General features: G+C 50.3%; 2 protein-coding genes and 1 long non-coding RNA gene across 4 annotated transcripts in view; 2 read left to right on the plus strand and 1 right to left on the minus strand.

Moving 5' to 3' along the window:
• Positions 1-13,034, plus strand: part of notch3 (notch receptor 3) — a 32,412-nt gene extending 19,378 nt beyond the window's left edge. Inside the window, exons 11-33 of the mRNA XM_035525042.2 lie at positions 85-318; positions 417-527; positions 822-1,014; positions 1,234-1,379; positions 1,766-1,999; positions 2,109-2,261; positions 2,505-2,733; positions 3,277-3,478; positions 3,785-3,941; positions 4,069-4,253; positions 4,359-4,491; positions 4,590-4,844; positions 4,975-5,087; positions 5,240-5,775; positions 6,192-6,518; positions 6,607-6,755; positions 7,014-7,239; positions 7,334-7,424; positions 7,513-7,681; positions 7,999-8,303; positions 8,435-8,582; positions 8,678-8,775; positions 8,924-13,034. Coding sequence (XP_035380935.1) covers positions 85-318; positions 417-527; positions 822-1,014; positions 1,234-1,379; positions 1,766-1,999; positions 2,109-2,261; positions 2,505-2,733; positions 3,277-3,478; positions 3,785-3,941; positions 4,069-4,253; positions 4,359-4,491; positions 4,590-4,844; positions 4,975-5,087; positions 5,240-5,775; positions 6,192-6,518; positions 6,607-6,755; positions 7,014-7,239; positions 7,334-7,424; positions 7,513-7,681; positions 7,999-8,303; positions 8,435-8,582; positions 8,678-8,775; positions 8,924-10,435 — 5,906 coding nt within the window. The 3' untranslated portion in view covers positions 10,436-13,034. The remainder of the gene's footprint in view (positions 1-84; positions 319-416; positions 528-821; positions 1,015-1,233; positions 1,380-1,765; positions 2,000-2,108; positions 2,262-2,504; positions 2,734-3,276; positions 3,479-3,784; positions 3,942-4,068; positions 4,254-4,358; positions 4,492-4,589; positions 4,845-4,974; positions 5,088-5,239; positions 5,776-6,191; positions 6,519-6,606; positions 6,756-7,013; positions 7,240-7,333; positions 7,425-7,512; positions 7,682-7,998; positions 8,304-8,434; positions 8,583-8,677; positions 8,776-8,923) is intronic.
• A 3,953-nt stretch (positions 13,035-16,987) lies between these two features.
• On the plus strand, positions 16,988-23,488 carry shfl (shiftless antiviral inhibitor of ribosomal frameshifting). 2 transcript variants are annotated; one of them, XM_081716445.1, is made up of 10 exons: positions 16,988-17,084; positions 19,397-19,532; positions 19,656-19,705; positions 19,807-19,845; positions 20,011-20,061; positions 20,154-20,195; positions 20,366-20,521; positions 20,650-20,753; positions 21,116-21,267; positions 21,830-23,488. In XM_081716445.1, the coding sequence occupies exons 2-10, from the start codon at positions 19,469-19,471 to the stop codon at positions 22,048-22,050; spliced, it is 879 nt and encodes a 292-aa protein (XP_081572571.1). In that variant the 5' UTR covers positions 16,988-17,084; positions 19,397-19,468; the 3' UTR covers positions 22,051-23,488. The 2 variants fall into 2 exon arrangements, with proteins under 2 accessions (XP_081572571.1, XP_026873110.1); XM_027017309.3 differs by lacking the exon at positions 16,988-17,084 and adding an exon at positions 17,091-17,299.
• LOC145658623 (uncharacterized) lies at positions 19,377-21,811 on the minus strand. The gene is made up of 3 exons (XR_014124278.1): positions 21,353-21,811; positions 19,629-19,865; positions 19,377-19,516 (listed from the first exon to the last, which is right to left on the minus strand). It is a non-coding gene; the product is annotated as an uncharacterized LOC145658623 (long non-coding RNA).
• Positions 23,489-25,570: the final 2,082 nt, after the last annotated feature.

A 25,570-nucleotide genomic window follows, 5' to 3' on the forward strand; every position in this document is an offset into this window, starting at 1 on the left:
TCTCTCTTTACTTCCTCTCCTGCTTACATCATCCCCAAACCCTCAGCCAATCAAAGCCATCCGCGTGTCCGCCCCTCCCCCCAGGTTTCGAGGGCCGCCTCTGCGAGAGCAACATCGACAACTGCCAGCCTGACCCGTGCCACCACGGGACCTGCGTAGACGGCATCGCCAGCTACACGTGCAACTGCGTGCCAGGCTACACAGGCTACCGTTGCGAGAACCAGCTGAACGAGTGCCATAGCAACCCCTGCCAGAACAGCGGCAAGTGCGTGGACATGGTCAACAGATACCTCTGCCGGTGTCAGCATGGCACCTCAGGTGAGGGGGGGACAGAATGCGCCGGACAGCACGAGCATGGGTCAACCCGCCGTGAGCGTTGGGACTTGATTGTTTAGCGAATGATTTTTCCCACGCAGGCATCAACTGTGAAATCAACTTCGACGACTGTGCCAGCAACCCGTGCGACTACGGCATGTGCAGGGATGGCATCAACCGTTACGACTGCGTGTGCAGGCCTGGCTTCACCGGTGAGTGCGCCCCTGCATCCGTCCGTGAAGGCTGCCGTCACGTTCCCAAAACTGCTCAGGGCTCGGGATTACACGTGGTAGTCTTTACAAATCGCATGAACTGTGGATATGTGAGGTTGACTCAGCACTCTGAGACATGAGAAACAGGAGACGTGAGAGAAGTGAGAGACGTGAGAGACATGGTCCAGCTGCCAGAAACAGTAGTCAGGGCAAGAAGAGGTCACCAGTGCGGGCTGACTCATGTCAGACTCATCTATTCTCTCTCTCTCTCTCTCTCTCTCGCACATCCCCCAGGCCCCCAGTGTAACGTGGAGATGAACGAGTGTTCATCGAGCCCGTGCCGTAATGGCGGCACATGCGTGGACGAGGAGAATGGCTTCCACTGCCTGTGTCCTGCTGGCTTCCACGAACCCTACTGCTACTCGCACGTGGACGAGTGCGGCAGCAGCCCCTGCGTGCACGGCTCCTGCAGGGAGGACCCCAACGGGTACGTCGGCGCCGCACCACACCGTCTGAGCCCCGCCCTGCCCCAAGCACCTGCCCTCAGCTAACACAGCGCTTAGAAGCAGCTGCCAGAGTTCTGGACGTTACACTGCACGTCTGCACGCAGCTAGTTTTCCTTCGCCGTCAGCCGCGTCCGCGTTGTTTGTCGAGCTGCTCCTCTGCTCTGAGCCAATGGCAGGCCTCTGGATTTGTGTTGATGCAGGTACCGTTGTGACTGCGAGCCAGGCTGGATAGGGAAGAACTGCGACATGGACCGCAATGACTGCCTGCCAAGCCCCTGCCAGAACGCCGGCACCTGCATCGACCAGCTCAACGGGTTCACCTGCAAGTGCCGGCAGGGCTTCCGAGGTGGGCGTCCTCTTCCGGACACTTCTTTTTATCTCCTAATGAACGATGTTCCGGTAATGGATGAAGCCTGGGCCCCATGTCCGGTTTCCTGAGGTTGAAATCCCTCGACAGTGTAACGTATTCCAAGGCTCACCAAACGCAAGTGACGCCAGGGACGTCCAAATGCGAGTGAATCCGCGGGCAGTGTGCTCTCGGAATAGACAAAGCCCCCACAGGTCCCATGCGAATCCCATTTGTGCTAGGAATTAAAATGTCTGCCCATCACAGCTCTAAAGACCTGAACCATATCTCCCCCTTCTGGTCGCTTCTGTGAACTGCACCTTTTGTGTCGAGTCCTGCGTCTTCTTGCTTCGCTCACGCGTTCTCCCTCCACCCGTCGTCCACAGGTAACCTGTGTCAAGTCAACATCAACGAGTGTGCGTCCAGCCCCTGCCTGAACCAGGGCACCTGTGTGGACGGCGTGGCCAGCTTCACCTGCATGTGTGAGCCGCCCTATAGCGGACCCACCTGCGTCGAGGTGCTCACGCCCTGCTCGCCAAACCCCTGTGCCAACCACGCCCTCTGCACCCACACGCCCGACTACCTGGACTACCAGTGTAACTGCCAGCCCGGATGGCAGGGTGAGTGCTCATGCTCCACCGCCCTCCTCGTCCGAGATTCCCCCCCCGCAGGAACGACGGAGCCCGTCGGAGGTTGGCTAACGCTACACCTTCTGTCCACCTTCTGCAGGCCAGCTATGTAACATCGACGTGAACGAGTGCACGTCGAATCCGTGCAAGAACCGCGGCACCTGCACCAACAAGCTTGGCGGCTACGTGTGCTCCTGCCGCAGCGGGTACGTGGGAACCAACTGCGAGACTGACGTCAACGACTGCATGCCAAGTGAGTAACGCAAACTTGCCACCCTGCCTCTGTGGTGCATGCGTGTGCAGTTCAGCCCTGCACCTGATCACCAGGCCCTCGGAGAGACAGTTGGGTGTGTTGGGGGCGTGAACGTGCTGGTGTGCACCACTGCGCTTTATCGCCCTACGTTATCCCTGCTTGCTGGTCCTTTACGCCCATCGTTAGTGGCGCTAGTGTTCTGCAATGCTTTGACCCTCCACCCCTACCTCCGTCCGCCCTCAGACCCATGCCTAAGCGGAGGATCCTGCACAGACGGCATCAACACGTTCCACTGCACCTGCCTACCCGGCTTCGCGGGCCCACAGTGCGCCGTCGAGGTGAACGAGTGCCAGAGCGCCCCCTGCAGGAACGGAGGCACGTGCACCGACTACGTCAACAGCTACACCTGCACCTGCCGGCCAGGATACACAGGCTTGCACTGTGAGACCAACATACCAGACTGCACTGAGAGGTGAGAGGACTGAACTGAAGTAGTGAAGTACTAAAATATCATTGCAACTGAAAAGTGTAGTCGATTTGGGAGGTAATTTAGTTTAGGTAGTAAATTCTTACTTATTTCCTTTTTCACATTTTCACATATTAACATTTTAAGTGGTCAAAATGAGAGAATTCCAAATCACTAGGGTTAAAAAAATATTTTACAGAATCATTCTTGAAAAAAGCAGGTAAAATAGGGCCATTTGATTATAATATATAAGTATGGTAAACCAGAGATATTGTACTATGCTATATTATTATCTAGATATCAGAATACCTGTCATAAATGCAAGTCATAAATATCATAAATGCCAAAAAAATTGAGCACGCTTTCATTTTTCATTAGTAGTGCTCTCCTCCAGGCAGCATGAAGTCTGAATGCGTCCATGCCACAGCTGTGTGTGTGTGTGTGTGTGTGTGTGTGTGTGTGTGTGTGTGTGTGTGTGTGTGTGTCTGCGCCCGCGATGCGGCGCCGTTACACGTGTCTCACCCACTGTGCCCTGCGTCGCCCACCCAGCTCCTGCTTCAACGGCGGCAGCTGCGTGGACAAGATCAACGGCTTCGCGTGCACGTGCCGCTCGGGCTTCACAGGTGACCACTGCCAGTACGAGGTGAACCAGTGTGACTTGCAGCCCTGCCTCAACGGGGGCGTGTGCCAGGACGGCCTCAAGACGTACCGCTGCTCCTGCCCCAGGGGCTACACCGGAGACCGCTGCCAGGTACCTGGCCCTGCCCACGCCTGGGTTCAGTTAGGGGATTAGAACATAATCAGCTATAATGAAGAGGGTGCAATTACGTGGTAGTCACCGTCTGATTTTCCGCGTAGTCTTTCATTTTCCTCCCAAAGCGGCATGGCGATCACGCCTTCCCTGTCTCGCTTTCACGGTTTCATGAAAGCACTGTAGAGGCTGAATCAGCAAGCCGGCAGACTTTTCCGGTCCTCCTCTGCCACCTCCTGTTCTTTTGAAAGCCGCCCGCTGGTGTGTGTTAGTCTGGGTGGGTTGACCGTCTGTGTTGCCGTGCAGGTACTGGTGGACTGGTGCCGCCACCCCAACCCGTGCCAGAACGGCGGCTGGTGTACGACCAAGGATGGCTCGTTCACGTGCGACTGTGTGGGCGGCTGGTCCGGACGCTACTGTGACATCCCAGGGGTCTCCTGTGAAGTGGCCGCAAGGCAGAGGGGTGGGTGTGAACTCTTCCCAGCTGCAGTGTGTGTGTGTTTGAGTATGAGTATGTGTGTGAGTGTATGTGTGTGTGTGTGTGTGTTTACTGGTGCCTGGTGTAATTTCTCTCCTCGGGCTGATCTCAGGCCTGCAGACCGAAAAGCTCTGTCACAACAGCGGCCACTGCGTGAACACGGGCAACACGCACTACTGCAAGTGTCCGTCTGACTACACAGGCAGTTACTGTGAGAGCCAGGTGGACCACTGCGAGGACAATCCCTGCCTCAACGGCGCCACCTGCAGGGGCTACGTGGGAGGATACACATGCGACGTGAGTGGCCGCACAACATCCGGGCTCATTTGCTCGGCTTGGTGCAGACGGCTGCATCAGGGCACGCGCCAGGCCTCTTGCTCAGTGCCCGCCGTCTTTTCTCAGTGTATGCCAGGGTACGAGGGCCAGAACTGCGAGCGGGAGATCAACGAGTGCCGTTCACACCCATGCCAGAACGGAGGCACCTGCATCGACCTGGTGGGCCACTACATCTGCTCCTGTCCCCCTGGCACGCTGGGTAAGTCCAAGCTGAGCGCCTCGGTAGCGCAGAGCGTTGACATTCAGGCACGGGTCCTGATGCTGTGCCTTCCCCCCCCCCCCCCAACACACACACAGGGGTCCTGTGCGAGATAAACGAGGACGACTGCGCGCTGCCGTCCAGGCCGCGCGGCGTGCCCAAGTGCCAGAACAACGGCACTTGCGTGGACCGTGTGGGCGGCTACCGTTGTAACTGCCCGCCAGGATTCACGGGCGAACGCTGCGAGGGCGACATCAACGAGTGCAACTCGAACCCCTGCAGCCCGGCAAACAGCCTGGACTGCATCCAGCTGCCCAACGACTACCAGTGCGTCTGCAAGCTCGGCTTCACAGGTGAGGAGAGAGCCCCACGCGGGCGGGGGCGAGAGGAAAGTGTGTAGGGTTTGGTGGGTTGGTTGGGGGACTGGGTATACAAACAGACACTGACCAGGTTGTGTGTGTGTGTGTGTGTGTGTGTGTCCAGGTCGGGGCTGTCAGAACAGGTTCAGTGTGTGTGAGTCCCAGCCCTGTAAGAATGGTGGAGCGTGCTCAGTCTCCAGTAACTCCCCGCTGGGCTACATCTGCACCTGCCAGCTGGTAACTACTCTTCCTCCTCTTCATCACGTTACTTCAACAGAGCTCGGACAGTCACCAAAATAAGCCAGTCCTACACCAGTCATTCACCTCCCTCTCTCTCTCTCTCTCTCTCTCTCTCTCTCCCTCCCTCCCTCCCTCCCTCCCTCCCTCAGGGTTACGTGGGGATGAACTGCGATCGCAGCATGTCCTGTCGTGAGCTTTCCTGCTACAACGGCGGGAGCTGCATGCCCACGTCTCGGGGCGCCCGCTGCGCGTGCCCACACGGCTTCGCCGGGCCGCAGTGCCAGCACCGCAGCAACGAGAGCTGCTCGTCGCGGCCGTGCCGCAATGGCGGCGTGTGCACCGAGGAAGCCTCCTTCCCCTTCTTCAGCTGCCAGTGCGTGCCGGGCTGGCGGGGTAAGCGCTGTGAGCAGGAGGCCGGGCCCCCAGGGGCCCCGGCCCCGCCCCCCGCCTGCCCGCTGGCCGAGTGCAGCAGTAAGGCGGGCGACGGCGTGTGCGACAAGGAGTGCAACACGTTCACGTGCCGCTGGGACGCCGCTGACTGCTCGCTGGCCGTCAACCCCTGGGCTCGCTGCGCGGACCCCCGCTGCTGGCGCGTCTTCAACAACAGCCAGTGCGACGAGTCGTGCAACAATGCAGACTGCCTGTACGACAACTTCGACTGCCGCAGCAAGGAGAGGGTCTGCAAGTAAGCACCCGCCTCGTGCCAGCCGCTGCTGTAGCGCTTTTAGAGTTCTAACCCCAACGTTCTAGAAAACAACCGATACACGATTCGGATGCATCAGGCTTGGTTGATCTTAGCGTAGAGTCAGTTACGTGATTTTTAGCGTAGAGTCAGTTACGTGATTTTTAGCGTAGAGTCAGTTACGCGATCTTAGCGCAGAGTCAGTTACGCGATCTTAGCGCAGAGTCAGTTACGCGATCTTAGCGTAGAGTCAGTTACGCGATCTTAGCGCAGAGTCAGTTACGCGATCTTAGCGTAGAGTCAGTTACGCGATCTTAGCGTAGCGTCAGTTACGCGATCTTAGCGCAGAGTCAGTTTTTTGGCCCAGAGACATCGACGTTCCAGCACGTTAATCTGCCGCTGCCCTCCCCTACGCCCAGTCCCATCTACGAGACGTACTGCGTGGACCACTACGCGGACGGCCGCTGCGACCAGGGCTGCAACAACGAGGAGTGCGGCTGGGACGGGCTGGACTGCGCGCGGACCGTGCCCGAGCACCTGGCGGACGGTGTGCTGGTCATCGTGGTGCTGTTGCCCCCGGACGAGCTGCTGCGCACGGGCACCGCCTTCCTGCAGAAGCTGAGCAGCATCCTGCGAACCTCGCTGCGCTTCCGCCTTGACAAAAACGGGGACGCCATGGTGCACCCCTACACCCGCCGCGAGGCCAGGCTGAGACGGGAGCTGCAGCCCCAGCAGGAGGTCATCGGGTGAGCCCCCGCCCGCCCTCCGACCGCCCCCGCCCCTCCCCTCCACCGCCGCGGCTGACGGCACGTCCTTTCTTTGGTCCCCACGCAGGTCCATCGTCTACCTGGAGATCGACAACCGCCTGTGCTCCCAGGACTCGGACAACTGCTTCCCCACTGCGGACAGCGCTGCCGACTATCTGGGCGCCCTCTCCGCCCGCGAGATGCTGCGATTCCCCTACCCGCTGAAGGAAGTGCGCAGTGAGTAGTGACCCCTTCTGTCCCGGGCTCAGTACAACATTTCCACCGTCTGCGTTTCTTTATATGTCAAGAAACATGAGCAGTCCGAAATGTTAAGGCCTTGTTTGCAGATAGAGTGGTTAATATTAAACTAAGAGAACGTCTTCTTGGGAGCTAATTGCTTGTAGCTCGTGGCCGTCCTCTTGGACCTATGAACATTTCTCACCAGCAGAGGGCGATATGGGCGACATAATGTGTTGTGACCCTCTCTGTGGCCAGGCGCGAAGCTGGGGGGATCGACCTATGTGCCCGATTGGGCCAAGCTGCTCCTGGTGGGCGTGGCAGCGCTGTTCCTGCTGGTCATCCTGGTGGTGGGCATGCTGATCGCCCGGCGCAAGCGTGAGCACAGCACGCTCTGGTTCCCCGAGGGCTTCTTCCTCAAGAAGGACACCAGCAGCAACAAGAACCGGCGCGAGCCCGTGGGGCAGGACGCACTGGGCATGAAGTGGGTGCTCCGTGTGACATGCGACACGCCTCACACCGGCCAGGTAGTAATCGCCCAGGTAGTAATCAGCTCCACCTCTGTCCCTCTGCCCCAGACACATGCCCAAAACGGTGGAGGAGTCTTTACTGGGAGACCACAGTGACCAGTGGATAGACACGGACTGCCCCGAGGCCAAGAGACTGAAGGTGAGCCGTTTTTTGTGATTGGCATGTTCACCGCGGGGAAATGAGTGCGAGGGAGGTTCCAAGCACGATGGCGTTCCGTGTGCCGCAGATGGAGGAGCCCAGTATCCTGTCCGACGGCGAGGATGCCGTGGACAGCAGGCAGTGGACGCAGCACCACCTGGCAGCAGCCGACATCCGCATGACTCCCTCCATGGCCCTCACTCCCCCACAGGGCGAGTTTGACAGCGACTGCATGGACGTCAACGTGCGAGGACCAGGTCAGTCTACACTATATAATGTAATCTACACTGTATGATAGATATAATGTAGTCTACACTATATAATATACGATATAAGAGTCCATAGACTTTGCATTTATAAACCTTATATAATGTAAAGTACAATATTATAATTAACATATTTTTATATAACAAAATAACATAAAATGATGTAAAACTATTACTGTAAGTGTTCTTCAGATACACATGACAACACGATCTGATGTGTTAATGATATATGCAAATATTCGTGATGAATATTTATGAGGTTCTAGTACAGGTTGACTAGATTAACTGAGGGGCTTGTGTCACTGCAGATGGCTTCACGCCGCTCATGCTGGCGTCATTCTGCGGTGGAGGCCTGGAGCCAGAGGTGGCGGAGGACGACGACTCTGAGGAGTCTTCTGCCAACATCATATCGGACCTCATTTACCAAGGTGCCTCGCTGGGAGCCCAGACAGACCGCACAGGTGAGACGGCGCTGCACCTGGCAGCTCGCTACGCCCGTGCCGACGCCGCCAAGAGGTTGCTGGATGCCGGCGCCGACGCCAACGCGCAGGACAACACGGGACGCACACCCCTGCACGCTGCCGTGGCCGCGGACGCCCAGGGTGTCTTCCAGGTACGCCATGCACACTCGCCTGTGGTTCTAGCCCCGTGGGTCCCATGGATGCCCTGAGTTAGGCAAATCCGAATGATGGATTTTGGATTTGTTATGGATCTGACGTGCACCTGTCGCTCCTCCCCTTGCAGATTTTGATCAGAACGCGGGCGACGGACCTGGACGCACGCATGCACGACGGATCCACTGCCCTGATCCTGGCGGCGCGGCTGGCCGTGGAGGGCATGGTGGAGGAGCTCATCACCTGCCACGCCGACGTCAACGCCGTGGACGAGTTGGGTGGGTGCAATCTCCTCTTACACTTTTACATTCATCAAGAGTTCCTGTCGGTTTCTTTCATTTGCGTGATGGCAACTCTGTTCGCGTCTCTCCAGGGAAATCCGCACTGCACTGGGCAGCGGCTGTTAATAACGTGGAAGCCACCATCGCCCTTCTGAAGAACGGAGCAAATAAAGACATGCAAGACCTCAAGGTAGAGGTCTTTTTCTTTTTTTGTACTACAAATATGCAATCATATATGCCATATAGGAATTGTTGGTATTGATAATGGAGACATGAACGGTCTTATATTAAGCCGGATCCGTCCGCTGATTCGTGTGTTTTTGGGCGTGTGCTGTCAGGAGGAGACGCCTCTCTTCTTGGCTGCCAGGGAGGGTAGCTGCGAGGCGGTGAAGGTGCTCCTTGCCCACTTCGCCAACAGGGAGATCACGGACCACATGGACCGGCTGCCGCGCGACATCGCCCAGGAGCGCATGCACCACGACATCGTGCAGCTGCTGGACGAGTACAACACGGCGCGGAGCCCCCCCAGCCACACCCACGCTGCCAGCGCCCACCACCTCGCCGCCGGCCACACGCTCTCGCCGCTCATGTGCCCGCCAGGCAGCTTCCTGCCCGCGCTGAAGACCACGCCGCAGGGCAAAAAGAGCCGTCGGCCAACCACGAAGGGCCTGGGCACCCCGCACGCCACCAGCCTGAAGGATTCGGTGAAGGCGCGCAGCAAGAAACTGACGCTGGACATGCAGAGCGCGCTTCTGGAGAGCTCCGTCACACTCTCGCCCGTCGACTCTCTCGACTCGCCCCGCGGGGGCGGGGGCGGGGCCGGGGGCGGAGCGAGCAACGCCGGCTACGTCACCAACCCCGCCTCTCCGGCGGCCATGCCCTCGCCAGGCATCTTCCACTCCTCCATGTCGGTGCCCGGCACCCCCATGGTGCACAGCGGCCTGCTGGACGGCACCGGCCCCTTCGCCGTGTCCCTGGCCGGCCTGAACGAGCTGACCGACGGCGGCCTCCCCATGCAGGGCCGCATCGCCATGCCGCCGGGCACGGGCGGCGTGGGCCAGGCCGCGCACGGCTACGTCCTCAGTGCCAGCCAGATGGGCCTTGGCATGGGCCTGGTGAGCCCGGTCAGCGTGCCTTTCGACTGGCACCGCCTGCCACCCTCGTCGCAGTGCGGCCCACCCGTGGTCGGCATGGTGCACCCGGCAAGCAGCCAGGCAGGCATGCTCCTGCATCAACAGCAGGTGTTCCGCAGCGCGGCCCAGCAGCCCATGCTGCAGCCCACGCCTGTCTCGGGCGCGCCGGCACTCAGCCCCGTCAAGCTGCCCTCCATCGCCGAGCAGCAGCAGCTCCACAGCCACGCCCTGGCCGGCATGGGCTCGCCCACGCCCTCCACCCCACAGCCACAACCTCCTCCGCCCTTCTACCAGCAGCCCCAGCAGCAGCAGCAGCAGCAGCAGCCTCCGCCCCAGCAGGGGAACCCCCAGCCCCAGTCCCAGCAGGCCTCGCAGGCACCCGCAGCCCCGCAGGTCTCGCAGAGCCAGGCTGCGCCCTCCCAGGCTCCCCCGGCGCAGGCCGGCGCCGGCACGGGCCTGGAGGATTACCCAACCCCGCCCTCCCAACACAGCTACACCTCCGCCATGGATGCCACGCCCAAGCATTACTTGCGCCTCCCGAGCGAGCACCCCTACCTAACACCCTCTCCGGAGTCGCCGGAACCCTGGTCCAGCCCCTCCCCCCACTGCGTGTCTGACTGGTCTGACTCCACCCCCAGCCCGGCAGTCTCCGCCCCAGCCCAGACCCAGATCCCTCATGTTCCGGAGTCCAATGGGAAGATGCAAGTGTTTGCGTGAGCAGCGGGCCGTGTTCCCGGGACTTCTGCGACCTCGGCAGAGTAGATGAGAAATCTCACTCTAGGGCTCGTTTTACTTGTCAGCCCATTTCCAAGATTTTAATTGGATTAGGATTGACTTGGTGTTTGTCGAGAAGACATCTACTGGTGTTGTCCACAAAGAGTAAAGGAAAAATTGTTGTCTTAAAAAGAAAAGACAATTTAATGAAGTAAGACATTCTGTCACAAAGGACTTGTTTTTTTTATTATTAAAAAAAAAGTATATGAAGAAGAAAAACCATGTCTTTCATTTCAAAGGCTTGGGGATGCTTTCCTGAAACTAACAAACTTTTAAAGAGTAGAGTAAGAGAAAAAAAGCGAAACGTTGAAGGAAGTTCCTTTCTTTTTATTTATTGTCTCGACGTGTTCCTCGTAAATTGCCTTGTGGGTGTCCTGTTCCTCCACCGGTTGGCAAGTGAAACATGCTCTCTCAACGGACCCCTCTGTGCCTGTTACACAAGGGACCTATTCCTGCCGCACACGATTGTTACAGCAACGGACAGATGAGTCTCCGATTATCAGTGATGGGTCAGCGGAACCCATATGTTTGAGTTCCAGACAGAACCAGCCGGACATTCTCACCTCTGAGTGACATTATTTATTGAGGCCAACACTAATCAACAAAATCGGCATCAAAATTCCTAGGCATGTATGAATTGGCCGACATTAGCGACACACATTAACGTGATGAACTAAGCCGAGCCGGTACATTCCATAGAAGTCCTCTGTAATAATGTCAAGGGGCATCTCTGAAGCACTTCTTAGGCCAAGCGTGTTACGTGACAGCTACCACTCCAGAACAGCACCGGCGCCGACATGGTTATTCGGCTTGACACGGGACATGCCAGCGCTCTGGTGTTTTTGCGTCCATGGTAGTGTTCGGTTCTGGGTGCTGTAGGGTTGCTTTCCTAGTGCCCTCCCCTGCCGACTAATGTCGAGGCCATGTGACCATTTGCTCTCTGTCCCCTCTCACCTGGCCCCCACCCTTACTCCAAGGTCATCTGTCACCACTTAAAACTGTCACTGGCTGCTCTTCAATTTTTCTTTTTTTTCTTTTTTTTTAGTTGTATGATTTTATTTGTGTCTTTGTTTTCTTATCATCATTATGTTATAACCATAGTTACCTTCGGAGCGTCACTACGATGTGCTAAGCTGTGTTTTTATAGGCTGCTGCTGCTTTCCTCCGCCCCGCCCCCCACGGCGATGCGTAGCTCTCTCTCGCCTGTGACCCCCCCCCGCTCCCGTTTGCGGGGTCGTGTGCCACCGCGGCCCGTCTTCCCGTCCGTCGTCTCTGCGGCGGAGCAGCCGGGAGACGGCCCGCCCAACCCTCCTCGTGCTCCGCTGCGGTCCAAGTCCCGGTCCTGCACAAGCACCAGACTATGACATCAGGACCTCACAGAGGTCACGCTCGGTCATCTTCCGACAGGCAGCGCGATGGACCTCCAGACTGCGGTTTCATTTACGTACTCCATTACACATCGGTTAATTTATGTATGGCCAAAAATACAGGCCAGAAAAAGGTTTTAAAAAAATAAATACATTTCCCGGGGCTGACTCCTCTTGGCATGTTGGTGTGTAGCATGCATGTGATGTGAACTCCGCCTGTCCGTGTGCAGTGGGGAGGTGTGTGTGTGTGTGTGTGTGTGTGTGTGTGTCTGGAGAGGTGGATAACGGACTGCTAGCGCTCGGTCACTCCTCAGGGAGGTGTTATTTAGCACGCAGCATCGTCTGCGTCCCTAGCAGCGCCGCCCCACCCCAACCCAGCCAGGCAGGAGGATGGCATCTGCCCTGTGCATTCTGAGAAATGCAAGTGGCACAAACACTGCTATGTAGTGCTGCCCCCTGTTGTCTGCTACAGGTACAGGCGCTTATCTCTGCAAGATCCCTTCCCAAGCGTAAGTTGTTTCTGGGGAGCCTGACCCACAGTATGCAGTCCAACCCAAATGAGGATGCCTGTTTCACAAGACTGAGACGTTTCTGCAGTTTACTCTTGCATTCATCCCTCCATATCAAAGCAAGAATCACTGCCTCTGCAGGAACACACACCTTCCACACAGAAGATGATAAGCTGAGCAAAAAGAAATGAGTTATTATTGCTGGGTTTGGGAAGATATTTTTGTTATGATTTCTGTTTCCTATAAAAATGTGCTAACAATAAACCATCCTTTAAAATTCTCTTTTAAACACCCTTCCCCTTCCAATAGTATCTCTCTCCCAGTATTTCAGACATTTTGGAAATCCAGCATCCTCTTGTAAATACGATTGTTTTGTTTAGGTTTATTTGTGTAAGAGAAGTCTTATGTTTCTAAAAAAATGATTATGTACTAAAAAAGACAAAATGTGTACTTTCTATTAGCATTATTTTTGAAACTGAGATTGTGACTGATATATATTGGTCTTGCATTACTAGATCAGCCATAGATATTCTGTCTTTATTATTAATTCCTATACTTGTTTAAAAGTAGTTTAAAAGCATTGTATATAAACACCTTTTCATGTTTCTTTCTACAGACAAAAGTTGTAAAATAAGGTTACTTCTAATAAAACAGTAGGGAACTACATTTCTGTCACGCGTCATTTGTTGTGACTCACACCTGCGTTTAGGAGCGAGCAGGAATCAAGACAAGGACGAGTAGGAGGAATGCACATAAACCGCCTGTGCCCACACAACTCGCTCTCTGTGCCAACATAGGAGAGCGGCCTTGGTTTTCCCTGCCAGGATAACATGGATCTTATTTCAAAATCAGAAAACCAAAGAAACAAAGTCATGAAGAACTGTGGTCCAGGAACTGACCCGGGAAAGCTTGGCACAGACAAGAATCACTTCAACACAAATGCCATCTTTAATTTAAATCTTAAATCATTCACAGACAAACATTTTAGAACACTAAGATTTTCTTTTTAAAGTTGTTCAAGCCCGAGAACTCTTCAAATTGAAGTTCTGAAAGGCATCGTATTAGTGTTCAGTACACTCCTCAGCTACTTCTGCACAGTGTCCAATATGATGGTATGAATTAAATCCATGATCTAGATGCAGTACATCTGTGTTTGTTCCACTAACACATCACACAGGGTTCACAAATGGATGCAGTCACCACCTGCATCTAGAAAAACCAACAGTCACCAAATCAATTTCTCCTGCATGCGTGTAATGCCCTGGTATATTCTTTTGGAAAGTCACCCTGTAGGAGACGCGGGTGCCCCCTAGGGTCAACATGCTTCACGATCTTCATGGCCCCTTCCACTCCAAGGACCTCCAGGTGGGGCGACATTCTCACCCTAGTAACTACATACCTTTCATGTTAATTCCGGTGTAGTTACCAAATAGTTCACAGTAGTTACTTAGTAATGTGCTTTACGGTTGTCAGCTAAATAAAAATGAGTCTAAGCAGTTATCGTTGGCACCAAGAAATGAAGAGCTACTCCAACCACAGCTGCATATGAGTGCATCACCTCCGATGCCTCCTTTTGGCCTCTGGCCCAGAGACGACAGCTGCTTTCCTCTTGAACCCAACCACCGCTGCTCCTGGCTCCGCCCACCTCATCCTGGTGCTCACAGGGCAAGTCCACCAAGAAAGAAAAAAACTAAATAAAGATTTCTGCTCTTCTGCAATTATGGAAAACACAGTCACAGATTAACTTCAAAGACCAACAGAGGCTCGCATTGCACGTTCAGCTACTCCTGGTCGTCATTCAACTTCTGGACTGGTGGAAGGGGGCTAAACTAGTGTCTGCTGTGACTCATTAATGTTAAACTTCACAGCTTTGCTCAGCCCAGCTCTCACAGAAGTCTGAGGCAGAGCAGTATGTTCTCAGTGATGCTCCTGGAGAAGCACTCAAGGCCATCTTGGCTCTCCTTAGGGAGCAGGGGCACCGTTGAGCTTTCTTCCCTAACGACGCAGGGGTTAAGGGCCACAGAAGGCCGTTAGGGATGTGCAGTCCTAGGAATTTGACGCTGTGCACTGTTATCACTCTGTTGTGCAGAGGAGTGAGAAGTCCACACTCATCTCATTTGTTTTACTTACATTTAGAGATTGTGTTTGCATCAGGACCCCAGCTACCTCACCTCACTCACCTCAGTCTCCTCGTTGCAGGTGACCAGTTCCACATCCGTGGTGTCATCAGCGAATTTAATAACTTGTTTTAGCTGTGGGTGTACAGGATGACTCGGCACGCGGTCGCGGGGGGTCCGGTGTTCGCCTGAAGAAGCTGGACCACCTGTTGTGTATTTTCTCAGTCCAGGTGAGTGGAGTTTGCTTACTGGCTTCTGGGGAGTGATTGTGCCAAACGCTCCACTGAAGTCTCGGAACAGCATTCTGATGTAAGTGTCCTTATTGTCTACGTGAGACAGGGCCAGGGGGATGCCAGACGTTATGCAGACATGCATGCAAAGCATATCGGTGGGGCTCCAGTGTTGGTGGAGTGAAGTCCTTCATGTGAGCCATGACCAGCTGCACGAAGTGCTTCATGACAATTTTGGCAAGCGCAATGTGGCAATAGTCACTGAGGCACGTGCCTGAGGACTTTTTCATCACTGGGATGTTAGCTGTTGTTTTGAAGCAAGACAAAAGCCAGGGAATTGTTGAAGCTGTCCCTAAAGACGTCAGCTTGCAGGTAGGCCCGCTCCTGGTGTGCACGACTCGAAATGCCCACACTCCCAGTAGGTTCTTCCTCACATCAGCTGCATACACAGACAGTACATTGTCACAAGCAGGAGGTGTGATCCTCACTGCTGCTTCCATGTTGGATGCTTCAAAACTGGCACAGAAGGTGTTCCGAGCATGTGGGAGGTGGTATCATGAGGTGACTCTTTTGGTATTCTGGTGGTCTGTATGCTCTACCACACATATTGAGGGATCTTGTTTGTGAAATTACCTTCAATTTTTATTTCACAGGTTTACAACTTTTTCAAAACACTGGCCTATGGCTGGGCCTATGATCAAATTTGCAAGCATCATGCCCCGCAGTTACAACTGCACCTTTTAATTCCTACTCCTATGCAGACTCGAGCAAGCACCCACCAGAGTTGACGTTTGAGTACCGCATTTCAGTTGTTTTCAGTTACTACTCCACACACGAGGATGGGGGGATAACTTTTCCAGAATTGGACCGAGGACAGAAAATTTTAGATATGTAAGCTGTGTTACTACAGTTTCATTAAAATAATACGCCTAGAAATTAAATATATATAACTGATTTATTCTTGATACTAGGTAAATCACTGGTTAATCCCCGGTTCAACAGTCTTTCTTAATTTCATTGGTTATTTAAACTTTCCCATGATTAAGAAAGATAAAATGACTATGTACTTGTTGGATGAATTTGTAATTATCTATATATCATGCCCAGGTTTGTTGTATTGTGTATACACATGTCAGATTTGTTAATGTATGAATGCATCTCAAATTTAAAAAACGTGACAATCCTGAGCGGTGTGGAGACTGGCGTGGCTCAAAGCAGTCTTGAAGTTCTTGAGAATCGTAATTGTGCATTCCTCAGAAACAATTACCCAAAACATTTAAATAATAATTCTAAAGTAAAACTCCAAAGAGGGCAACTGAGGGGATTTTTTCTTGGGTAGTTTAACATGTAAGACAGATGCCTCCAGTAATAGGCCTAGAGGTCAGTGTATGTTTCAGCAGTCTATGGCGACATCTGCTGGTAGTTTACCGAAACAACTTTCTGTATGAAAACTGAAAGTGAACTTGAGTGAGTGCATCGAGCCGCAGTAACCGTCCACGTTTTCCGTAACATTTGAAAAGAGCTGATGAAAAACGAGTCCCACAAAGCAATGCGGCCAACCAGGTACTTTCCGGCCGTTAAAGCGGTCCCAGCGGAAAAACACGAATGTACTTTCAAATGTATGCTTACTATGTATGCGTAGACTGCACGGGGAGCATAATGTAGACCAAGTCTATGGGACCAAAAGGGAGCATGTTTTTTTTTTGTTTTTTTTTTAAATCAACTACATATTACATTTACTTTACTTCAAACTTTTTTTTTTACCACTACTTCTCTTTTCCAGATACCACACATATACACTATACAACATCTTTATTATTTTTGATGCACGTTCTCGTTATTGTTTAAGATATCCTGTCATTTCCTATACAAAATATTAAATGTTAGCTATCTGCATTTTAAACTAGGTTGTCATTTTTAATGTTATAAAATAGTATATTTTATACATTATTGTCTAGCTGGTCAGGATGACACGATGACAGCTAGCTCCCTAGCATAGCTAGTTTTGATAGAAATCACCACAATCCTGTACGTCTTGTCTTTCATACTTGCCCTGAGAGAACCAATAAACTACACTCCACTACACTCCAGTGATATTCACCCATCCTAACACTCTTTTCTTCTCTGAAAAGCACATATCCGTCAATGAAACTGCTGGAGTAAGTTCAGAGACGTATGCTGGATCTGGTATACTGCTGCTAGTCTATGAGGTTCTAAACCAGCTGTTTCCATGGAAACGTGCTGTAGGACTATGGGTATTGTATTTATTTGCGCGGAACGGGAGAATAAAAGGCGATTTGAAACTGAAACCAAACTGAATTATGACCAGCAGTGTTAAATACTAACGTCTCAGAACCTCGTGGCACATAGTAAGTCTGTTTTTGGCTGGTTAAAACTGTATGGTTAAAAAAACAAATTCTCTATGGTGACTTTAAATGCGATTATTACTTCCGGAACCAAAACGTTCAGCGCTATGCCAGGAAAACGGAGATGAAGACCATTTCTGGGTGAATTTATGACGCATCTATGTTGAAATAACTTTAAAAGTCCCAAGGAAATGAGTCGCTGTCAAGAAGAAGTGGAGGTAGGCTAAAGACTGTTTTAAAAATAGTTCGTACTTCAATTACTTTGGCAGAACATATGCAACAGGTAGAGGTGGCACCACACCTTCAAAAGTGGTGGGGCGAAATGCGTGTTATTTGAACATTGACAGTAGTTTGCAAAAGTTAGCTAGCTAGCTAGCTAGGCTATTGAAACATGTTTAAGAGTAGATTCCTGGTGTTTGCACAAGCTTATTTCGAAATACTTATTTCTGCATTTAATCCTTATAGAGTTCATTCTCGATGGATAAGATAGTAGGCCTGAACAAAGTTCTTAAATGTAGATTTGTTCACGCGGTTATCTTGGCAACATCCAAATGATGTCAAGTTCTACAAAGCAGGATCCTAACTAAGCTATATTAATGGAGAGAGAGCATGTCTCAAAAACAGAAAAGCATGGCATGGCACGCAATTTTCAAATGTTTCAATTACCATGTACGCACAAAAAGTGAACCCTTTTTGACAAAACATCTTCGTAGTCTGTAGTATTGACTAAATACAACTTTAGCACATGTAAGCTACTACAATGCTATAACCTGTCCTATCTTGATCTTGAGCCTAACTCAAATAATCAATGCCTGCTGTATGTCAATTTGTATTACTCATTACCACAAAAGTCCAATGTACACACGTTTAACCAGCATGTTGTAGCTATGTTAGCTACATTAAACTTTCAGTGACATGCTACTCGTAAGCTGAATAAACATGGGGAGGGGGGTTGCTGTTTGTTTGTTTGTTTGTTAACGTGTGCCGCTCTTATTGGTTCTAAAAAAGACAAACTTAATCAAACTTTGTCCTCTACTGGTAAGACGGACTGAAGGGCGACCCCGCTTTGGCCGCGCGCTGGTCACAGCGACGTTCGGTGTCATTGCCTCGCTGCGATCAAATCTGTATAAGCCAGTGTAATTATTATACTTTAAGTAGCTGGCTAGTGGATAGGACGTAGTATTAAAAGTGTTCACAAGCTCCTTGTATATTACTTTATATATATGTTAGTACAACCGAGGTGGTGATGTGTAGGTGTGTTTAGGTATCCTGTGCATATGCTTATACAGAGGTAATTATCACGAACAAAACGTTGTGAGGGACATATATGGATGCGATTGGTGATACATAAATATATAAGGTTTGGTTTTGATATCTGTACCGCTGTAAGCATTGTGGTTGTTATTATTTTCCAATACAAGGGGAAACACACAAATTCCTGTACATATTTTAAGAATTTGTTAAAAGTGAACATTTTTATGATGCATATTATGAATTTATTTCTGCTTCTACACTTACTTCAGATAATTAGGATTGTAATTAGTAGAGATGGACATTTCAGATAAAAGTGGCATTCGGTATTAAAGGCATCATTCAACATATATTTGTCAGTGTAGCTACATGCATGAATAGGTCTATTGTGTGTTTCTGAGCAGATATGAAAATAGAAACTTGAGCACCTGGCACTGTGTGACCATAACAACAGTCTACTCGCTTCTGTAAGGCCTGTGTACGATCACAACAGGATATTTTTTTGTTACCAATTTTTAGTAACAACTATTCTAAATATTTATGGGCTGTAAACTGTTAATGTGCAACTTTTCATAACACAACAATCTTGTTTCGTATTCTCACCCTGATGCGGAAGAATGACACATGGCACAAATGACAGATCTAATTGCTTATACACTACCAGTCACATTCTCAGCACAGATTCTGATGATGGGTTTATGGATACTGAGATCTTCACCTCTGAACACAAGAACACAGTCTTCTATCTCTCTACCCTGGGAACCGTGTGGTCACCTGTTGGCGTTAACTTCAATAAAAACTTTCCCATTTAAGTTTTAAGGTTTTTTTTGTTGCTGTTGGTTTTGTTCAAGGCAACATTCCCCATGAGAATTTTCATAATATGTACGAATACGAATGCAAATAGAATGCCTTCCAGGATGCCTTCCACTGACCACATTGCAACGCGGCAGGCTGGTTTGGACCTTTGCGTCTAGCTGGCCTTTAGGGTGTGAGTACCGTTGCTGTGGGAGAGCTTGTGCTGTGCCCCGTCCAAACACGCTGTGCTTGTTGTTCTGCTGCCTCAGCTGGAAAAAAGCGTCAGGCAGCTGAGAGAAAGGTTCCATGGCAAGATTCCCATCGACAAGGCAACTTTGCTCATGCGACGCTATAGCAACGACCACCGGATGGTCGCCACAGAAATTGTCCTGATGAAAGACAGAGGTAAAAGGAAAGTCACTCCTAAACAGTGGCACCATTTCTAGACGACTTAAACTCTAAACCAAACTTTAACACCTTTCGTTATATTACATTACGTACTTTCCTTATGAGTTGTCTCATATGCAGAACTGGACGATGATGACAAATGGCATCTGGAAAACGACCCAGTGGTGAAGGTAAGGTCCTCCTCATTTGGTTGATGACTCTGTGCTTATCGTTGTTATGGCATGCGCACTTTGCCTGAGTGAAACTAAGCGGATATTCTGCTTGCTCACAGAATGTGGTTCAGAAACTGCAAGCTGAGGACAGAGAACAGGTACAGTACCCCCCCGGGCACTGAACACATACAGGTACACATTAGGTACGGTCCACACATGTAAAGCTTTACCCCCCCCGGCACTGGACACATACGGAATGCCGCAGATGCAGTGCCTGTTTTGTGATCACCCAGGAGACTGAATAATGAAACCTCGTGTTGCAGGACAATAAGGAAAAGCAGCCATCGAAAAGCGATGGGGACTCTCGTCGGAAAGTAAGTGACGAGCCGACCCTCTGCTCTGAGTAACGTTGCCCAATTAAACAGCAGAAGCCCTTGTACTGAACTGACCTGTAATCTCTCTCCAGCCTAAAACAAACAAAGACCCAAAGAACGACAGGGACATACAGGTCAGTCACCCCAAACCCTCTTCTGTCCTGTACCTTTATAAATATACATAAATACCACAAAGAACCTTTGCAGCTTTGTGAAAGGATGTGATCTTACAAGGTCACCGCACCTTTGACCTCAGAATGCAAACGTACAGAGCTGTCATGTTTAAGCTGGTGTGCGTGCGCAGGAGCTCGGCCAGAACCTCCGCGTGCTGCCTCTGACCGAGAAGAACAAGCGCATGTTTGACCAGGCGCAGAAGGACGAGATCCCTTCCGCCATTCACCAGTTTGCCTGTCAGCAGTGCGACCAGGACTGGTGGCGACAGGTGCCGCAGAGGAAGAGGGTACGGGCGCACCACACGTCACGCCATCCGACTGACGGCAGTCTGTATGGGAAAGCGCCGAATTCAGACCCCAGTGTGCCTAGCACGTGTAGCGCGTCGGTCAGCGTGTGAGCTGTGGTCTTCCCCAGGTGTCGCGCTGTCGTCGGTGCAAGAAGAGATACGACCCCGTGCCACCAGACAAGATGTGGGGCATCGCTGAGTTCTTCTGCCCGAACTGCGCTCGCTCGTTCAAGTAAGCACCACGGGGGTTGACATAACACCTGCAGGTGGACTGTCGGAAATCCACCACTAGAGTTGAAGGTTTGGCCTGTTCTGATGCACGGGTGTCGGGGGTTCGGTGTTGAGCTGACTCAGGGCTGTAAAGGAGAGACAGCTCTCAACCCTGTGATGCACTTGCACTCCCGGGAATGCAGCCAGTCCTGCGTTGTTCAGATGACCCCATCCACACTGGTGATCTTGCCTGGTGTGATGCTTACGCCGAAGTCTCAAGCGTGATTCCCAGTTTCTACATACAGGCCCTGGCCGGTAATTCCCTGTGGTTAAACGCAATGCCAGATCCTAGTCTCGCCTCGAGTGATTTGTGTCTTCTTCCAGGGGCTTCGGAAGAATGGACCTAGGCTCTCCCTGCTACGGCTGCCGGGCAATCATACTCCCATCCCAAATCCTGCCTCCGCGGCGGGGGAACGCAGGGCGTAGAGGAAGGCACCAGCACAGCTGCCTGGCCGAGGACTGCTACAACAGACAGGGTAATGCAGCACTGCTGGCAACCACTAGATGGCAGCAACACAGAAATTTAGGCAGTTTAATAGAACACCAAAGAGTACAAGTCACCTTAGAGAAATGAATCTTTTCATAGATGAAGCTGTCTTCTGGGTGCTTTTTGAGGTGTAGAGACTATCCCATCTGTTGCTGTTATTGGTCAGACACTCATCTGTGTTCGTTACTGGTTTCTTTCTGAACATGGGACAGCATGGGACGGGCATAGCAGGGAATCGTGTACCGATAAGAAAATGACAAGCACAGCAGTTTTACATGACCTTTTACACATATCAGTGTCACTATGGAGATGAACGTGATCTAGCACTCAAAAATGTTCAGTGGAAATATCAAATTTCCACACAGTGGTGTGGAACCTGACCATGGTTGAAGGTTGGCTAACACAACTCTTGCATAACGACAGATAAGTCTCTGGTGTTTCCAATAAATAACAGGTTCGAATCAAGAGGACGTGTGATATTGCTCTACCTAACAATGTTTGTTTGTGTGTGTGTGTGTGTGTGTGTGTGTGTGTGTGTGTGTGCACACCAGAGCGCTACGTGCCTGGCACAGAATGCGTCCACCCACACAGCAGGCAGAGGAACAGGAAGCCTCGCGTGGTGAATCCCAGCGAAGCCCACATCAGCAGCGGCTCCACGGTGGACACGTGCGTGAGCCAGGGCAGCCTCGTTGAGCAGCTCTTCGACCTCATCCTGGAGGACATCGGCGAGCAGGAGGAGGAAAGCGACTTTGACTCAGATGGCAGCGGCTGAAGGGGTCGCCGCCAACCCACCGACAGGGATGTCAGCGAGAAGACTGGCTTAACCCTGAAGCTGTGCGTTTACAATCCGATTCTCAGTACGTGTGCGTGTGCCACTGAGTTCTGGGGACGCAGTGATCTTCCCTAGCAATTCAGGAATCTGGAGCATATTTAGAGCCTTCTATTGTAAATATTCGCTGTCATTCTATAAAAGACTCGTAACAGTAACATCATGTAACCTTTAGTTTACATCTTTGCATCCCTGTGGCCAAACACAAGTAAGGGTTCATGCCACTATGGATAATTCAGTATGCTTCTAATTGGGTAGCCACACTGATATTCTCTGTTTTTGTAAACTGTTCAGTTCATGTATATCCTCTAAATCTATTTTTGGTCAGTTTAGTTAAAGGAAGAACAGTTCACGAAGTCCGAGGAAAACGACGTCTCACACACTCTTAAGACCACGCGAAGTGCAACGCTCAAAACCTCCAGTACAAAATCACCACAACTTAAATAACACAAAACCGAACTGTATCCCTGTGTCGGCTCACACGCATAGTCATAATCTCTATATATCTCTCCTTTCTTTTCAGCCATGCACTTAAATTCTGCAGTGAGGTTCTTTTATACATGCTTCATATATATTCACTTCACAGCACTGTGGTGAGGCGGACGCAAGGACGCCGACACAGCTTTTCAGCGGGGTTTCCCTGGGACAGCGGCCTAACGTCCCTGCTTGATCAGACTAGAGACAGAATTGCAGACAGTTTCCGCTAGTTAGGGCCCTGTGCTATGATGCTAGCGGCCTGTGGGTATATATACGGACTGGTGGCAATAAAGGTGGAGAATGTTAGAAGTATGCAGGGCTGTATCATTTGTTGTGGTTTCTTTGTAATATCTCGCCTGGCTTGGTTTGTTTTTTTTGGGGGGGCGGGGGGTTTTGTGGGCAGCTGGGTTTACTTTTCAGACACTTTGTGTCTACAGTTGTAATTCCATGGTTATTCTGCACTGATGTAAACCAATATCGTAGAACGCGCAGATGAAACCTAAAGCGTTTTAAGGTTACAATGTTATAAGTGACAATCTCACACAATGGCACAAAATGCGATTAATTTTTTTTGTAAGTTATGGCTCCTTAAACACACTGAGTTTTCTTAATAAAATGAGAATATCGGTTAAGACATTTTAAGATTATTTTTCAAAGTGCTGAGTGTCAGTTGCTCTCAGGTATAGACTTCCAAAGATAGCAGCTTGCCACATGCCACTGAACTTACAATTTGCTGTTCTCTTGACCTACTAGCATTCTTTATTTACCCATGTCTCGTATGCAGCAGGATTTGGCCAGATCTCTGAAGAGGGTGCACCAAGAGCTCGCAATTGTGAGTTCTGGAGTCTGCCTTTGTTTTAAAAGGACTTCTCAACAATAAAGACCAAATCCTAAATCCTACAAACCTTGTGTAGTCTGTCTTGAAGAGAGTTTTGCATGAGTGCATCAAGCAAAAAAAATCCACAAAACCCAAAAACAGACCATCAGCAGCCACCATGATTGTGTCTGACAAATAAACAACAGTCAAAAAAGGTGTGGGTTTTCAAACATACCTCCAGCCCTACACCACAGGTCTAAAATCACACTAATACATTTATGGCATTTAGCTAACACTTATCCAAAGCGACTTACAGTTATGAATAGTAAATGTGTGAGAACAACATGTAATGGATATTGTCGATATTGGGAAACTCTTCTCATAGGGTCTCCTACAGCAGTAACGACCAGAATTCGATACCGTTGCTGTGAAAAGAGGACTATTGATCACAGTATATATAGGCTACTGTACATATGTGATGGAGTAGCTCAATCCCAGACCCCAGGGAGACACGTGAAAGGTGTGGCTTAGGTGCAATGCACAAAACCACAAACCCGTTCTGTGTTGCACAGAAACACAACAGTTTGTATGCTGTTACATTTGCAGCATTTACCTGACACTTTTATCCAAAGCGATTTACAACTTTGACTGAGTACAGTTTCAGCAATTGAGGGTTAATGGCTTTGCTCAGGGGCCCAACTGGCAACCTGATTAGTAGTCGAGTTCCTGTTCTGGAGGATCTGCTGTCATTTTCCCACTGTGGAACAGAGCTTCTCCGGGGACCTGACCATTCAGTGCCCCTTCCAGCATTTTTCCGTTCGGATTCAGAATGGTGACACACACAAGCCTAGACGACACAGAGGGAGACTAAACACAGCTCCCCTACCCTCCCAGCTGAACAGGAGAGATCTTCGGTAGAGATCAGTGACATCCATCTTCTAGGACTTGACTTTTAATGGTCATGTTACAAGGAGGCTTGTATTGCCACAGTACAGCACGGGGTCACGATAACTAGAACAGGTGGGATTATAATTTGGCAGCAGCGAAGGCGAAGTGAATCGTGAGCCTTCATAGAGGTTCAGTATTAGATAACGGTTTCCCCAGTGTGGCTCATTTTTGTGCAGATTTATGTAAAGAAATGTAAGAGACATTCACATGGAGAGAAACACCTTTTTATTATAGCAGATATGGACTGCTGTGTATTAAATGTATTTTGGGTTAGAGCAGGTGAATTCCAGACAGGGCAGATCAGAACTATAGCCTAAATAGCTTAGATTACTATTTTTCCAAAATGACTCTGCAAATTACTTTTTTAAGCAAATATACATCAGTTTGTCAACAAATAACTAATTGGATTCTTAGTTTAAAGCCACAAAACAAGAAAACAATGACGAATACATAAATTCACATTCAGATGACTTTCTCCAACGAGTTTGCTTAGAAGCAAAAAAATATATAAAAACCCTAACAGGCCACAACAAAGTGGCCACAGGGTGTGTCCTGGAGAACCTTTATAACACCTTCAGCACAACGAGATCCTGTCTACCACCTCAGCCAGAACAGACTGAGAGATTTTACATCACAGACGCTTTACCTTTTCACTTTCTTCGACAAAATGTTAATGGTTTGGCTTCTTCTTTTTTTGTTGTTGTTGGATTTTTCTTTTGCCCTGATGTTAAAAGTTTTCATCATAGCAGTCCTCAAGCTAGGAATTGATTAAAGTGCACTGATGCATTTTAAATATAACCTTTAAATCTCATTTTAAATGCAGGTGCTTGAATTTAAACATGTTCTTTGGTACATTTCTTGCAGGATCATGTTCACAGGAGTAGCTGTGGTGCTGATAACAGTGATGGCAGAAGCCAGGACTGGATAAGAGCAACATTTTGTGTCCCAGTTTACTGAGAGAGTTGCGTGAAGATGTTCTCCCTATGGTTTCACTACTATATCTCACCTGATTTTGGAAAGCGAAGGGTCGGTTGTGGTGTAAGGACACAGTAAAGGTGATTGTGAGAAAGTGGTTACTGTAGAGCAGTGGGGACCAACAAATCTGCTGTATAAAGATACAGGAAATGTAGCAGAAACATTGAGACATTGTATTTAAAAAGCCTTGTGTAGCAATACTAAATCATTAGTAGGCCACACATCACTAATATCCCAATACAATGA

Source organism: Electrophorus electricus, chromosome 6, assembly GCF_041902795.1.
Source record: "Electrophorus electricus isolate QZ-2024a chromosome 6, ASM4190279v1, whole genome shotgun sequence".
Classification (NCBI taxonomy): Eukaryota; Metazoa; Chordata; class Actinopteri; order Gymnotiformes; family Gymnotidae; genus Electrophorus; species Electrophorus electricus.